This window comes from Lolium perenne, chromosome 2, assembly GCF_019359855.2.
Source record: "Lolium perenne isolate Kyuss_39 chromosome 2, Kyuss_2.0, whole genome shotgun sequence".
NCBI classification, from domain to species: domain Eukaryota; kingdom Viridiplantae; phylum Streptophyta; class Magnoliopsida; order Poales; family Poaceae; genus Lolium; species Lolium perenne.
The window spans coordinates 102572580-102587770 of NC_067245.2; the positions used below are offsets into that span (position 1 = coordinate 102572580).

The 15191-nt window shown below is 52.6% G+C and overlaps 1 protein-coding gene and 2 long non-coding RNA genes across 3 annotated transcripts; 1 reads left to right on the forward strand and 2 right to left on the reverse strand.

The window, feature by feature from the left end:
* The first annotated feature begins 3123 nt into the window (after positions 1-3123).
* LOC127328885 (uncharacterized) lies at positions 3124-5683 on the forward strand. Its single transcript, XR_011751803.1, has 2 exons — positions 3124-3444; positions 5119-5683. It is a non-coding gene; the product is annotated as an uncharacterized lncRNA (long non-coding RNA).
* Positions 5684-5763: 80 nt separating this feature from the next.
* LOC127333789 (uncharacterized) lies at positions 5764-8506 on the reverse strand. Its single transcript, XR_007871519.2, has 2 exons — positions 7853-8506; positions 5764-6056 (listed from the first exon to the last, which is right to left on the reverse strand). It is a non-coding gene; the product is annotated as an uncharacterized lncRNA (long non-coding RNA).
* A 3763-nt stretch (positions 8507-12269) lies between these two features.
* Positions 12270-15154, reverse strand: LOC139835552 (uncharacterized). The gene is made up of 4 exons (XM_071825412.1): positions 13918-15154; positions 13739-13830; positions 13034-13276; positions 12270-12719 (listed from the first exon to the last, which is right to left on the reverse strand). Exons 1-4 carry the CDS (start codon positions 15152-15154, stop codon positions 12270-12272), a joined length of 2022 nt encoding a protein of 673 aa, XP_071681513.1.
* Between the last annotated feature and the right edge of the window lie 37 nt (positions 15155-15191).

Below are 15191 nucleotides of genomic sequence, written 5' to 3' on the forward strand. Positions count from 1 at the left end.
GTAATACAAGAACTCTGAGGCAAGATAAATCATCAAGTCTTAAATAACTTTTGTTTAGTCTTATGCATGCATGAGCATGTGCTAAGTCGATTCAAATGAAACATTCAGAGGAGGATACCACAATGTCATACCGTTTTATGAATAGAGCAATGCAAGCAAACACCTATATGACATGTTACCTACTATTAGTAAATTGGAACTAGTCATGAGAGAGCAAAAAACTACTAAGCATCATTAAGTAGCATACACCTTACACGAACAAACTAAGCATGTCCACATAAATGAGTATATGTACAAAAACAAAAACAAATAGAGTTCATACCATCCTGTCACCACATCTTGAATTTTCATAGATCGTTATTATTGCCCTTCACTTGTGTGGCTTGAATAATATGAAATGATAACCAAGCTCCAATGGAGTCACGGAAGACCGTTGAGCCCTGCAGCAAGCTTTACAAACCAAAGAAGAGCAACAAATATTTTTGGGTTTTCAATTTTTGAATCAACACACAAAGAAAAATCTTTTTGGATTTTCCAATAGCAAACCATAACTAGAAAATGAAACAAACTAAAACTTAGAAACTAAAGAAGCAAATGAAGAGAAACAATAGAAATATTTTTGATCCTTTTGTGTTTTGGAAAGTAGAAACAAAAAAAGAACGACATATGTCGCAGGGGGACAAGTGAACTTCCCCATCAGATATCTTGGACTGCCGCTCTGTCTGTGCAGGTTACGGCACATCCATCTCCATCATGTGTTGGACCGGGTGAGATCGCATCTCGCTTCCTGGAAAGAGCGCTGGATAAACACGGGCGGGCGCAAGGCGCTTGTTGTTATAAAAGCGACAAACAAATAAAGAAGAACGAAACAAGAACATACGCAGGGGACACAAGATTTAACGTGGAAAACCCCTTCCAACACAGAAGGGGAAAAAACCACGGGCACCAGCCAGCAAAACTTCACTATATCGGGAGGTGTTTACAAACGCCGTGGGTTATCTTATAATCTGATAAACCTAGCCGGCGGCTTACAAGATGTATATATAGGCGGTGCCAACGATCCGTACCGTACCGGCGACGGGCCTCGCTCCGCTCGTCAGAAGTTAGCCTCCCTTTAGTATATGAATTTGGATCACAATGCAACACTTGTTTCATCTGTGCTCAGTGCCCTACCAATCTTTGCGATGACAGCCCTAAAAATCCCACCGAGGTTTTTGAAGGAGTTTGACAAGATTAGGCGCAATTTCATCTGGGATATCGAGGAAAACGCGACAGCAGGAAGGAAGTGCAAGGTCAGCTAGAAGAAGATCTGCTCGCCTCTCTAGTTCGGTGGGCTCGGCCTGCCAAACCTGTCCCTTTTTGCTCGCGCCCTTTAGCTACGCTGGCTCTGGCTTGAATGGAGTGAGCCGCCAAGTCCATGGGTGGGCTTGCAAACGCCATGCGATGCGGGCCATCTTAATCTCTTCCATGCGGCGACTCGGGTCACCATCGGCGACGGCAACCGCGCCCTGTTCTGGCGTTCGTCCTGGCTTGGAGCATCTCCCCTAGGCCAACAGTTACGCTATCTTTTCAAACTCTCCCACCGGAAGAACAAGACCGTGGCCACAGCTCTTCTCAACAACAACTAGGTCCGTGATCTTGGCAATAACTTTCTTCCAAACCTCCTTAACGAGTTCATCGGCTTTTGGAGGCTGGTCCAGGCAACAACGCTACGGCAACGCACCCCGGACGGCATTACTTGGATGATCTCCAAGAGTGGTACCTACACCGCTAGCTCCGCGTACAAGCTTCACTTCGAGGGCCAGATTAGATCCGCGGCTCCCGAAATTTTTCGGCAACAATGGGCGCCGGCTAAATGCAAGATCTTCCTCTGCTGGTGCTTCAGAATCGGCTTTGTGCGCAGTGCGCAGATCGGCTCCTACGTCGTCAATGGCCAAATGAGTATTTTTGCCCGCTCTGTGTGAAAAATCTGGAAACGTTCTGGCATATTTTCTTTGAGTGCCCCTTCGCCAAACAGATCTGGGCGGGCAAGGCAACCTGGACAAACTGCGATCCGTTGGCTCCGACGGTGTGGGAGAATGAGAGTAGCATGTCGGATGTTTGGCACCAAATAACTGAGAAGGCAGCGCCGAGAGTCAGAAAGGGAATCAAGTCCTTGTTCACTCTCATCTGCTGGTGCTTAGGCTGGTGTCAATGCATCACCCCACTATAGCCTCGCCACGTCAGCTTTTCCCTCACTCTCACCCCACTCTCACCTCACTCGATCTCACCCCACGGTGCCAGTGCACGGGCTATAATGCCAGCTCTCACTTCTCTCTCCTCCCTACCGCCTCCCTACCGCCTCCGTACCGCCCCCACTAGCACCGCTATCGCCTCCCTCTCGCCCCGCTCTCGCCTCCAACGCGGGCTATAGGCGGGCGGTACCGCGCCCTAACGCCGGGCGCCCGCGCCACCGCCCGACGCTACCGTCCCGCCCCTCTCCCGCCTGCCTCTCGCCCCGCGCTGGGCGGTAGCGCCTCCACTCCCGTCCCCATTGGCACCAGCCTTATGGTGGGAACGCAATGCAAGAATTTTCAAGGGCAAGTTCTCATCCAGAACATTCATCATCGCATGCATCCGTGATGAAGCAGAGAATGGGCCTTCGCCAACGCCAAGGCGCTTAGAGAGCTCACGTTCGATCCTCCCTGAGTCTATCAGGGCTGGCGCCCCCGTTTCTGTTTCATTTTTTTGGTTGCTCCTCCCTTTTCTGCTTGTCCAGTGATGTACTTGCATTTTCGGGCACGTATCTGTAAAGATTTCTTCCTGCTAATCAAAGGAAGCCAGCGATTGCTAGATCTTTAAAGAAAAAGAACGACCCATGCGTGACGCGTGGCTGACGCTGATCCCGCCAAGAAACCGACGAGCGTGAGCCCGACCGGCAACTCCTTGGAAGACGCAATTAAGAGCATCTCTAGCCGCGTCCTCCAAAGCGGTTTTTAAGGCTTCTTTTACGGTACCTTTTACCACACCTGAGATGAGGAGAGGTATGATTTAACCAACGGTTAAGATTAACAGATTTAGATTAGGACCGATAGCCAACAAATGGTAGATAAGAGAAAAAAATTGATATTAGCGATACTGAAACAGGCCCAATAATCAGCCCAGCCGGCAACGTCAACACCATCCCGTCGTCCTGGAACCCGACCGCGCCGCGAACATCCCTACCTCTTGCGTCGAGCGCGATCGTCGCCGTCGTCGACACTGACCGCCGCCTCCGCCATCGAGATCCCGTCCTCCTGCATCGGGGGCGACCGCCGCCGCCGCCGTTGACACCCCGTACTCTTGAATCAAGGGCAACCGCCGCAGCCGGCATCAAGGGCGACCCCCGCCGCCGCCGGATCGGCCCGGTCCTGCATCGCCGGAACCAGGTCAGCGCGCCGCGACATCGACAGACTCCGATTCGAGGTAGCGTATTTTTCACCACTCCACCCAGCCAACGGAAAAATAGGCACGGTGCACCACACCGGCCAGGGCGCCTGGCCATTCAGTGTTACTTGTCTGGCTTGCCACTTGGTGCATCTAGAAGGCTTGAATGCCATGGCGAGCATCCGCGGATACGCAGCCACAATAAACACCGTATTGTGGGCGGCAGGGCTGCAACTTGTTTTGCCCATGTCGGTATTCCAGCCATGAGTGTGCTGTTCATGTGGTGTGGGTATTAGCTTAGTCCTAGGTTTGTAACTAGTCATGGCTAGGCAGCAGACATAGAATTCAGTAACTAGTCCATAGCTGTTCGAGGCATCCTATTATTTTGTAAGGACTAGGAAACAAGAATCTAAGTTTGATGTGTTATCGGGGGTAACTGCAGGTTTTTTTAAGCTGTGACGATCCATCATAATTCATTGACTAAACTGAACTGTAAAAAAAATGGCTCTATGATGAGGAATTTTTGTAAGACTAAGTTCAGCTGGTTTAGATTTTGTTAGTTAGCATATCATGGAATCATCAACATGAGCTAGTCCGTAATTAGTCAGTTTAAGCTGTCGGCACAATACCATTTCGTTGCGTATATTGTATAAATTATTATGTAGGCAGGGTGACACATTGCCCATCTTACCATGTTTTCCATTTAGTTCATAGGAAAATCTGATTTTTTTTTATCTGCTAGATGTTCAGCAAGTAAAACACAGTTTCATGTAACAAAAAGTTTGTGCTTCTGAATTGAATAACAAATTTCTAATGATTAGGTTCTAGCTGCTTGTATTTTGGTGAATGGATAATTGATTGGTTAAATTGTGTAGTAGATCAGATGCTCTAATGATTTCTTATATATGATATGCACTTGTCCTAGTATAAATCATGAAATAGAATTTAGTTTGACAGGTTTGTACTTTCTGATTAGCTTGTATTAGCTTGAGATGCCCTGGTTAGGCTCTAGCTGCTATGGTATGTATATGCGTAGATTCTCTATTGATGTAGCTAAAAAAATACATTAGTTGGTTGTTCACATATAGTTTTGGCATAATGGAAGTGGAGCATATTTGTATTTCGTACTAAATTTTTATTAATGTAGCTAAACATAAGAACATGAGTGGTATTATAATTTTAGTCATGTTCTGTTCTCTCAGATTTTTGTGGATACACTGAAATGCTCATGCCTTGCTACTTTGTGTGATTTTGAAGGAAGGCGCAGTCTCTAGCCTGAAGGAATGGTTTAGTTTATCATGTTGCTAAACTAGATGAAGGAATGGTTTACTTAATGTGTTATTACTTCCGCGTGAGTGTGTGAGATGACTACTTATGAGTTTAGTTTATCATGTCGCTGTAGGGCAGTAGGAGTTGCTAGGTACCTTCCTTATCAGCCATGATTCAACTAGATGAAGCAATGGTTGCCAGCTTTTCCCAAATACGGTGATTGTCAGGCATTTGCTTATTTGATTTGCATATTTTAGGCTTAGCTCTGAAACACGAAACACATTTTCTTATTTGGTTCGCGGATTATATGCTTAGCTCTCGAGCGGGAAATGATCTTGCCATATAAATTATGTATCTTTATTTCCTAATGTATATATGATGATATGTTCTCTTAAATCGTGTGACATGCCTGTTCATTCAACTAATGCAAGCTCATTCTTACAGGAGCAGTGATGGAAAAGAAGGTAGAGATCAGTGAGGCTCTCTGGTTCATTTGCTGGAAAGTGCAAACCCGCTGCGAGATTCTAGTTATTCGTCCCAGTCAAGGGCCAAGTCTAATGCGGCAGGCTCGACAAGTTCTGTCATGTCTCGTAGGACATCTGATGCACTTGAGGAGCTCCAGCCTTTTAAAGCAATCAGAGAGAGTGTTGTCCGGGAGTGTTCAGTTGAGGCGTTTGTGTATATGAATGATGAATTGGTGCTACACACTGAAATCGACTCTGCTTTTTTTTTCCTTCTGAAGATTCATCAAAACTATAATCTAAATTTTGAAGATATCACATGGAATGTCTTACATTATGTGTTCAGTGTCAATTCTTCTATGTACTCTGTTACCTAGAAACAAGAAAGGGTTTTTATCTGATGCAATGTTTGTCTGAAACTTTGAAGGTGGTGCTTGCGGGTACGGAGACCTTGAAATATTCAGATACGTCATTCTTGAGGTGTGCAACTGGTGTAGTATTATAACCTGCTTTTGCAAAAGTTCATAATGATGTTCTATGATTAGAAATGGAACATAGACTGCGAACACGTTTCAAGCCACTTTGCTTCATGGGCTACTGGGTATAAAGTATCAGGGCTGCGAGAGTGTAGAGAAAGGAGCAGCTTTAACCAGTGACACATTTCCTTGTCCAAATCTGACTTGTGTATGCTAATCATGAGTACTTCCACAATTTCAGACAAATGCTATTATTATGTCTCAACTGTTGCAAGAGACTAAACACCTTTTTATTTCTTTACAAGTCAGTTAGATCACCACTAGGGTACTGCTGGAACAGGACCTCCACCATCATGCTCGATGTCTGGTCAGCACTGTTCTGGATGAAGAGGATATTGTTTGGTGGCTCTTGTGGAGGTTTGGCAGAGCGAGAAGATTGATCACCCTGCACACAAGTAGATGAAAAAAATTACTACTTCAAAAAGAGGTGTTTAGGGTGTTTAGGGTGTACGTTTAGGGTATAATTAGGGATTAGGGTTTCAGGGTTTAAGGTTTAGGGATCATCGATCGAGTGCACACACACATTATTAGAGGCACCCGCGCCTTTGCGCATAAAGTGCATGCGTATATATAAGTGTGTTTTTTGAAACTCAAAGTTGCGTTGACCATATAAAATCTCCTAAAGTCTAATAAGTGATAATGTGCAAATAGTAAGTAGACTAACTACCGAAGAAAACTGCCACATTCAATGGAAGTAAATATATTAATGCCCTTTAAATGGGTATTGTTACATCTTGAAAAATAAATAAACTGGAGGCAGAAGGTAAAAATAGCTGCCTCCAGAAATTGACAGTCACAATAAGCAAAGTATATTATTCAAGGAAATTCTATAGTGAAGAACAGTGTACTAGATGCAGCTGTACTGATCAAGACCAGAGGCCATCAAGCCCCACACATACAGTCACACGCACAGACCCACAATTGCAGACACATAGTTGCACATAGGCAATCTAAACTCATTCCTCCAAAACGTAATCAATTGTTTTGGGGGCAAAGTGTCAGTCTAACTTGCTGTCTAATCCTATGTCATCCTTGATCTCAAATTGTCAAGTAACCCAACATATAAAACCAATAGGAAACTTTGGGAGGCATGGAACTCTAAAACTAGTGCAATTATGTCATTTGGATCCACGATGACAAGCTTGTTCATGCATATGATTTGTGTGGTAATGGAAAACTGGTATCACGAAGTCACTTACATGGAGTAGCACGCAAACGAGAACATGGATGTACAGAAGACAGAAGAGGAGAAGGCGGCGCGCCGGTGATGACCCAAACACGTGCCGCCGACAATTGTAGTTTCCCCAACACTACCATTTCAGATAACACATTCAACTAAGAACAATATTTTAATTAACTAGAGGATGCGCCAAGTAATTCAGCTTAATCTAACCCAATAATGATGTATGGCACTACGACTGAACGGGCACCACTCTCGGCCAGGGAGCAGCCCGACGCGCCCCGTCCTCACTGGGATGTAGGGACATCGGGGTAAGTAGGCGAAGAGGCATCTGGAGCTGCAGCCCAAGCCAAGGTTACTACATCAACTAATTGGACATTAGAGGACAGTGAACATAGAAATTTGTAGACAAACGTATTAATGCAACTGGTGGAAAAGTAATGACATGTTCCCACTAGAGCCTAAAACGATATCTTTCATGTCAGTCCTGCCAAGTATCTATATTAGTCTACCATACTAAGTCACATCCCATTTTCTTTTCTCTAATTATTTCGTTTGAGGCTTTTGTTGACTGCGGAGATTTATTTCTAAGCTTATTTGCGCCATGATGCCTTAAGACTCTGGACCCCATGCAATTGCAAAAGTAACATGACATGCAAGCAGATTTCACTAGATAGTGGACAAGTTCAGTTAGAGCGAAGCTTAATCAATTATTACATAAATTTTGCTAGAGGTTGAGTCGTAACCTTTGTCTTTGCATTCATTCATGTCATCCAGGGACTTATTCTTTTGATGCAGGGTGGACCCTCCTTGCAACAATCTTTGTGTTTCATCAATAGAAATTGGCTCTTATCTAATGGTCATGTATTCTATGCAATTGTAAACTTCAATGCATCAAGATAATTGTTCTTCAACCAATAATGACAAAAAGGTGTAGTAAAAAGGTACCAATATTCTATACTGCAATTTCACTACTCATTTCAGAAAGTGGTAGCACAAACCTTAAGGAGCCTGTTGATGTCTTCTTCAGAGAGCTAGCACTCGCTCAGTGACCCAGTGCTGGCTACCAGGCTGCCGCTGAGAGCCCAGGGACACCCTCCCGGCACCCTGCGTGAGCGCCAGCCACCTGGGCGACGTGGGCATCTCGCCACTGAACCCTAGGCGACGACAATTGCACGCCAAACCTGTCCTGTCGCACGCAGCTGCAGCGGCAGTGCAACGAGGTCCTGTCCAGCTCGTCGTCGACCAGGAACACCGGGAAGGACCGACGCCGGAGAAGCTCAAGCGCCGCCGATGTCCTGGACCACCGAATCACGCGCCGGCGACGCCTTTCATTTCGCCTACCAGCATCGGCCACCTCCATTATCGTGCGCCACCGCCGAGCCGGCACGGGCTTCGCGAGGAGATGAAAGCCAGGCACCTCTCCCCGACCACCGTGAAGACCTCGGCCTTCTTCGCAAGCGAAGAGGATGGCGCCGTCGATCTTCGGTGGCGAGTCCAAGGGTGCCGCGGCCGGGACAGGCTGTTTAGAGGGCGGCGGAGTAAATGTAGGTGGAGATCTCGGCGTAGACGCCAGTGGTAGGAAGCAAGGCGGCGGCGTCGCCGGAGTTGTGGAGCGGCGGCGGCACCCACCCAGCGAATTCCCGGTGGAGCTAGGGTTAGAGCATCCCCACTCGTTGGTGCTCCCCACGCCCAAATCCGGCGAAATTTTCGTCCGGATTGGAGGAAGATTTGGCGTGGGGAGGAGTAGTTTCCCAGTCGTGTGCTCCCCAAGCGGCGTTTCTCGGGGAAAAAGAGGATGGCTCGGGGAATCCGGACGAAAGAGGAGACACGTGGGCGTGGGCGGTTGGTTTAGCTTCATCCGGAGTCCCCGGGAGACCCCCGGGAAACCGAGGATGCCATGGGGAGTCCGGACGAAAATAGGCTCAAATCCGGACCAAAACGAGGAACCGGGGGCCTGACTGGGCCGTTTTTCGCCGTCCGGATGAAAAAATGTGGCCGTGGGGGCTCTGTGGGGAGACGAGTGGAGATGCTCTTATGACCGTCCTCCCTTTCCCGGTTTCCCCACCAACTAACGTTTTTCACATGGGCCTGGGCTGTCTATTGGGCCGTGTTCGTCTAGTAAGCCGTGGCCCGGCTAGGCCTTTTCTCTATTTGCTGCAAAATTTTGCCCAGGTATGATACATACCTCCCACGTTTTAGAGAGGAGTGAATTTTTCTGGGCCTTTGGATGGACGAAAATGAAGGGCTGTTATTTATTTGAGGGTACCACAAAAGAACCCGTTTTTAAAGGGCGTCAGATCGAGCTTTTGTGAGACGCGTTTTTCTTCGTGCCGCGTTTGGGGGACGTCGGTCCCCAGCCGCGTTCCCCAAAAACGCACCCCAAATAATAAAAGTGCACGCAAATAAAGGTTTTCATTCAAATTTGATTATATATTACAAGTTTGAATGAAAACGGCTAGATTTTATCTAACCCTAGCTTACTGGCCGCCCGACGGTGCGTTCGAAGGCCTCGCCCCATCGTCGCCTCCCCTCCGCCGCAGCTCCTGCTCCGCACACCGCCTCTCCCTACGTAGGGTGGAGGCTAGATGCCGCTGCTCCAGCAGCGCGTCGTTGCCTGCCCTCCCCTGTTGCGCCGCCTGGAGGGAGAGCTCGACGGCGCGGCGATCTACACGTCTTCACGGACACAGGCGTCGTCCTGGAGCTTCTTCTCCGACTCAAAGGACTTGACGAGCGCTCGTTGCTGATCCGACGCCTCCTCCGATCGGACCACTCGAAGTCGTCATCGTCGTCCTCCTCCTCCTCCGCCGCCTCGTCCACCTCCTCCGCCTCGTCCTCCTGCTCCTCCTCCTCCTCCTCCATTTGTGCCTCCATTTGCGCCGCAAACGCATCGGCCTCCGCCGCCAACGCATCTGCCCGTGCCCCCTAGGCCGCCTCTGTTGCCGCTAGCGCCGACTCCCGCTGCTGACGCTCCACCGCCTCCCGCCGCCGCTGCTCAATGGCCTCCATCCGTTCACGGTGCTAGAGATGCCACTCCATGTGCAGGTGATGCCGCTCTGCACGCCACCGCTCGGCCATCTCCTCCGTCCGGCGCCGCCGCGCCTCTTCCGCTGTGGCAGCGTCAAACATTGCTATGGTGTCCACCTCCGCCTCCTTCCACGCCTCGTTCTCCGCAGCTTCCGGGTCGATGTCGAACTGCGGTGCTTTAGGTGGTGGAGGTGGTGGTGGAGGGAACTGGTCGGCGCCCGGGCGGTTCATCATTGCGCAGTGGTGTTTATGCGACGAGGGTTGTGCTTGCGGCGGAGAAAGGTGTGCCGCCGGCTGTGGTTGTTACCATTGGGCGGGGGCGAGCTTTTATAGATGCCGGCGTCGCCAGAAGAGGCGGGAAGATAGCGCGGGAAGGCTAGAAACGGCGGGAAGAAAGCGCGGGAACGCGCCGTGGCGTGCGCACGCCGGCGACGCGTGGAGGCTGCGCAGCGCCGACGAGACGTCTCGCCTGCCCCTCCGTCGCCTTGAAGGCAAAGTTGCGACGCTTCGTTCGTGAGTCGCTAACGCGTCGGTTCCGCCACTCCTTGCCTCGCATTTCGTTGTGCCCGGAGCGTCCCTTGTGTAGCGTGGACGGGCTAGGGGCGTCGGACACTCTATTAGCCGCGCGAGACGGAAAGGATTTGGGATGAGCGGCTAGAAACGAAATTTTATCCGACGCGCCCCAAATATCTTTAGAGATGTAGAAGGAGATGCAATGCTCGATGTATTGATCGGATGCATATGGCGGTACATATATAGGCCACGTCCTCGACTATACAAGGAAGGAGGCGGGCCCAATAGTAAATACAAGGATATGTGTCGCTATACAATAACTACAGAGGATACACATCCAGATATACAAGATATGTATCTCAACACCCCCCCGCAGTCGAAGCGTCGCCTGGTCGAACGCATAGACTGGACCTAAACTCCTCAAAAGATGCTGTAGGGAGACCCTTGGTCATGATATCCGCAAATTGTTGGGAGGTGGGCACATGAAGTACTCGAATGTGTCCAAGCGCCACCTGTTCCCGAACAAAGTGGATGTCCAGCTCAATATGCTTGGTGCGGCGATGGTGAACCGGGTTGGCGGAGAGGTAGACGGCAGAGACATTGTCACAGTAGACCACGGTGGCTTTGGCGACGGGACATGAGAGCTCAACGAGGAGTTGCCGCAGCCAGGAGACCTCAGCAACTGCGTTAGCAACAGCCCGGTACTCCGCTTCGGCGCTGGAGCGAGAAACCGTGGGCTGTCGCTTAGACGACCAGGAGATGAGCGAGGGGCCGAAGTAGACGCAGTAGCCAGACGTGGAGCGACGCGTGTCAGGGCAGCCTGCCCAATCGGCGTCCGAGTAGGCGACGATGTCCGTGGCGGTGGAGGCGTGGAGAGAGAGACCGAAGTCCATTGTACCACGAATGTAGCGGAGGATCCGCTTGACCGCAGCCCAATGAGAATCCCGCGGAGCGTGCATGTGAAGGCACACCTGCTGAACAGCATACTGCAGCTCGGGGCGAGTCAGGGTGAGGTACTGCAGGGTACCGACGATGGAGCGGTAAGATGACGCGTCCGTGGCCAAGGAACCGTCTGTGGCGGAAAGCTTGGACTTCGTGTCGACAGGCGTGGCCGCGGGTTTGCAATTAAGCATACCGGCGCGGTCCAGGAGCTCATGGGCGTACTTGCGCTGATGGAGGAAGAAGCCGTCGGTGCGACGTATGACCTCGATGCCGAGGAAGTAGTGCAGAGGCCCCAAGTCCTTGAGGGCAAACTCAGCGTGAAGACGATCGGTGAGCTGGCGCAGTAGGTCCGTGGAGCTGGCCGTTAAGATGATGTCGTCGACGTAGAGCAGCAGGTACGCGGTGGAGGCGCCGTTGTTGTACACGAACAGCGATGCATCAGAGCGGGTGGAGCGGAAGCCGAGTTGGTGAAGAAACGCTGCGATGTGCTGGTACCAGGCGCGTGGGGCCTGCTTGAGCCCGTATAACGAGCGCGAGAGCAGGCACACATGGTCGGGGTGGGCGCTGTCGACGAACCCAGTGGGCTGCTGGCAGAAGACCTGCTCGTCGAGATGGCCATGAAGAAAGGCGTTGGAGACGTCCATCTGATGCACGGGCCATGCACGGGAGACCGCGAGCTGAAGAACGGTGCGGATCGTCCCGGGCTTGACAACCGGAGCGAAGGTGTCGGTGAAGTCGACGCCGGCGCGCAGGCGAAAACCACGAACCACCCACCGCGCCTTGTGGCGGTCGAGGGTACCGTCCGGATGGAACTTGTGTTTGAAGACCCACTTCCCGGTGATGACGTTGGCGTGAGGGGGGCGGGGAACAAGCGTCCATGTCTGGTTCCGCTGCAGGGCGTCGAACTCGTCATGCATGGCCGCAAACCACTGCGGGTCACGGAGAGCAGCCCGGGCAGAGGTGGGCATAGGCGACGGCGTGGCTGGTGAAGCCGCGGAAGTCGACGCGGTGCAGACGTACTCGTCCGAGGGGTACCGCGTGCTCGGGACGCGAATCCCCGCACGGGCGCGCGTGAGGGGGCCCATCGCCGGCGGCGGAGGAGGCGGAGGCGGGGCCGGAGGCGAAGCATCGCCCGAGCTGGGGCTCGAGGGCGACGCGGTCGAGGGCACAGAGGACACGGCGGTGCCCGAGGCAGTGCTCGAGGGCGACGCGGGCGGTGTCGGGGGCGAGGCGGCGACGCCCGAGGCGGGGCTCGAGGGCGCCACGTGTGAGCCCGAGGTAGGGCTCAAGGGCGTCACGGAAGGCGTCGCAGCTGTAGTAGAGGCAGCGCGCGGAGGCGCTGCCGAGCCAGGGACCTCCACCAAGGTAGGGCCGCGACGCCGCGGACTGTCAGTCGCGGGAGGAGAAGTCCTCACCTGTTCCTGTGCAAAGGGAAAACAGTGCTCATCAAAGTACACGTGCCGGGACGTGATGACGCGGTGAGAGACCGGATCATAGCAACGGTAGCCTTTGGTGTTAGCCGGGTAACCGAGAAATACACACGGAATGGAGCGAGGTGCAAGTTTGTGAGGGGTGGTGGAAGCGGTACTAGGGAAACAACGACAACCAAAAATGCGGAGACCGTCGTATGAGGGGGGTGAGCCAAACAGGAGGTTATGTGGTGTGTAATTCCAGCGAGGGCGACACGGGCGTAGGTTGACTAGGAGGGTGGCGGTGGAGAGGGCGTCCGGCCAGAACTGAGGGGGCATGTGGGCGTGGAACAAGAGGGTACGGACGCAGTCATTAAGGGTGCATAGGACACGCTCGGTGCGGCCGTTCTGCTGGGAGGTGTATGGGCAAGTTAGGCGGAAGATGGTGCCGTGGGTGGAGAGGAGGGTGCGGATGGTGGTGTTGTCGAATTCCTTGCCGTTGTCAGTTTGGAGGGCGAGGATGGGACGACCGAACTGTGTAGATACATAAGAATAAAAGGCGGTGAGTGTTGAAGCGACATCAGATTTCTTACGAAGAGGAAAAGTCCAGACAAAGTGAGAAAAATCATCGAGAATAACAAGATAATAAAGAAAACCAGAATTACTCGGTATAGGGGACGTCCATACATCACTATGAAGTAATTGAAAAGGAAGAGATGCAACTGTGGATGAAGTACTGAAAGGAAGCCGAACATGTTTGCCTAGTCGGCAGGCGTCACATGAGTGAGCCACCATTTTATTACATGAAAAAGAAAAGCCTCTCATTATTTGGCGGAGCGAGGTGGAGCTGGGATGGCCAAGACGAGCGTGCCAAAGGTCGACGCCGGCAGAGAGCGCCCGAGGTGCAGCGTGAGTGGAGGGAGACGGCTGAACGGGGTACAGGTCGCCGGGACTCTCACAGCGGTGCAAAACCATCCGGGTACGGGCATCCTTTACAGAGAAACCAAACTCGTCAAATTCCACAGTTACAGAGTTATCGCGAGAAAGAGTTTTGACGGAAACTAAATTCTGAACAAGATGTGGTGAAACTAAGACATTATTAAGAGACAATGGTGTGGAATTAGAAGGAAAATGAGTGGAGCCAATATGAGAGATGGGAAGACCAGCACCGTTACCGACGATGATGCGAGAGGAAGTGGATGTCGGAGATGAAGTGGAAAGGTCACCCGGGTGAGCAGCCATGTGTGCGGAGGCTCCGGTGTCCATGAACCAGTCTCCACCGCCTGAGTAAGCGCCCGGCGAGGGGGCGTGCTGAAGGGCGGTGTACAGCGCGGGGTCCCAGTGGGCCGTCGGGGCCTGCGGCATCATGCCGCCGTAGACGGGAGCGTAGGGCAGGCCGGCGGGAGCCTGCGGTGGCGCGGCGATGAAGGCCTGGTGCGTCGGCGGACGGGAGCCGACGGTGCCGGGGACGGGGGGGAGCGGAACGGGCATGGTGTAGGCGTGCACGACCCCCGTCCAGGGGTTGTGTCCGCCCGCCCATGGCGGAGTGGGGTGTGAGTACCCGGGCCGCGGACCGACGATGCCAGGGCCGCCGTTGTGGCCACCGCCACGGCCACCACCACGGCCACGGCGACGGCCGCGGCCACCGCCCCCTCCTCCTTGGTGCTGTTGCGGCTGAGGCGCAGAGTGTGGAGGGGCGGGGGTGGGCGCCGGTGGAGCTCCTCCGCCATGAGGAAGAACGCTGTTGCCGCTTGCCCATAGAGCGGTGTGAACCGCCCGGGTGCGCACACCCTTCAGCCGGCGTTCCTCCAGCCGGAGGTAGTCGACCGCCCGCTCGAACGTAGGGTTGGTCATGAGGGTGAGGTTGGAGGCAGCGTTGCCGAGGTCCTCGCTGAGGCCGGCGGTGAGGGTGGAGAGGAGAAGCTCGTCGCCAATCCGGAACCCAAGGTCCTGGAGCTCGTCGGAGATTGCCTTGAGGCGCAGGTAGTAGGCGTCCAAGGTTTGATCGCCCTGGGGTGTGCCGAAGAATTCTTGCTGCAAAAAGACAACACGTTGGAGCTTGTTATTGGTGAAGAGGCCGTTGATCTTCCCCCACACTGTGCGGGCATCATCGCCTTCCCGAACGAAGGTCTTGAAGATGTCCGGCGAGACGGTGAGGAAGAGCCAGCGGATGATGGTGGCGTCGATGGCCAGCCAGTCGGCGTCGCAGGCGAGGAGGTCGGCGGTGCCGTCGATGTGATCGCGCAGGTTGTACTCGCGGAAGAGGAGGTAGAAGTACGTCTTCCAGGCGATGTAGTTGGCCGCGGTGGTGGACAGCTTGACGGGGACATGGTCGGTGATGGCGACGGCGCGGAGCTGGCCGGGGTCGGGGATGGAGGAGTCGGCGAAGGGGTTGGAGCTAGGGGTTGACATGATGAAGAAGGGGAGGCGGCGGGCGGCTGGAGAGGGA

Coding starts and splice junctions, on each gene's coding strand:
- LOC139835552 (XM_071825412.1), bottom strand. CDS start 15,154: ATGTCAACCCCTAGCTCCAACCCCTTCGCCGACTCCTCCATCCCCGAC. Junction 13,831..13,917: donor TTCCTCTCGCATCATCGTCG/GTAACGGTGCTG, acceptor ATAATGTCTTAG/TTTCACCACATCTTGTTCAG. Junction 13,277..13,738: donor TTGACGAGTTTGGTTTCTCT/GTAAAGGATGCC, acceptor GTATCTACACAG/TTCGGTCGTCCCATCCTCGC.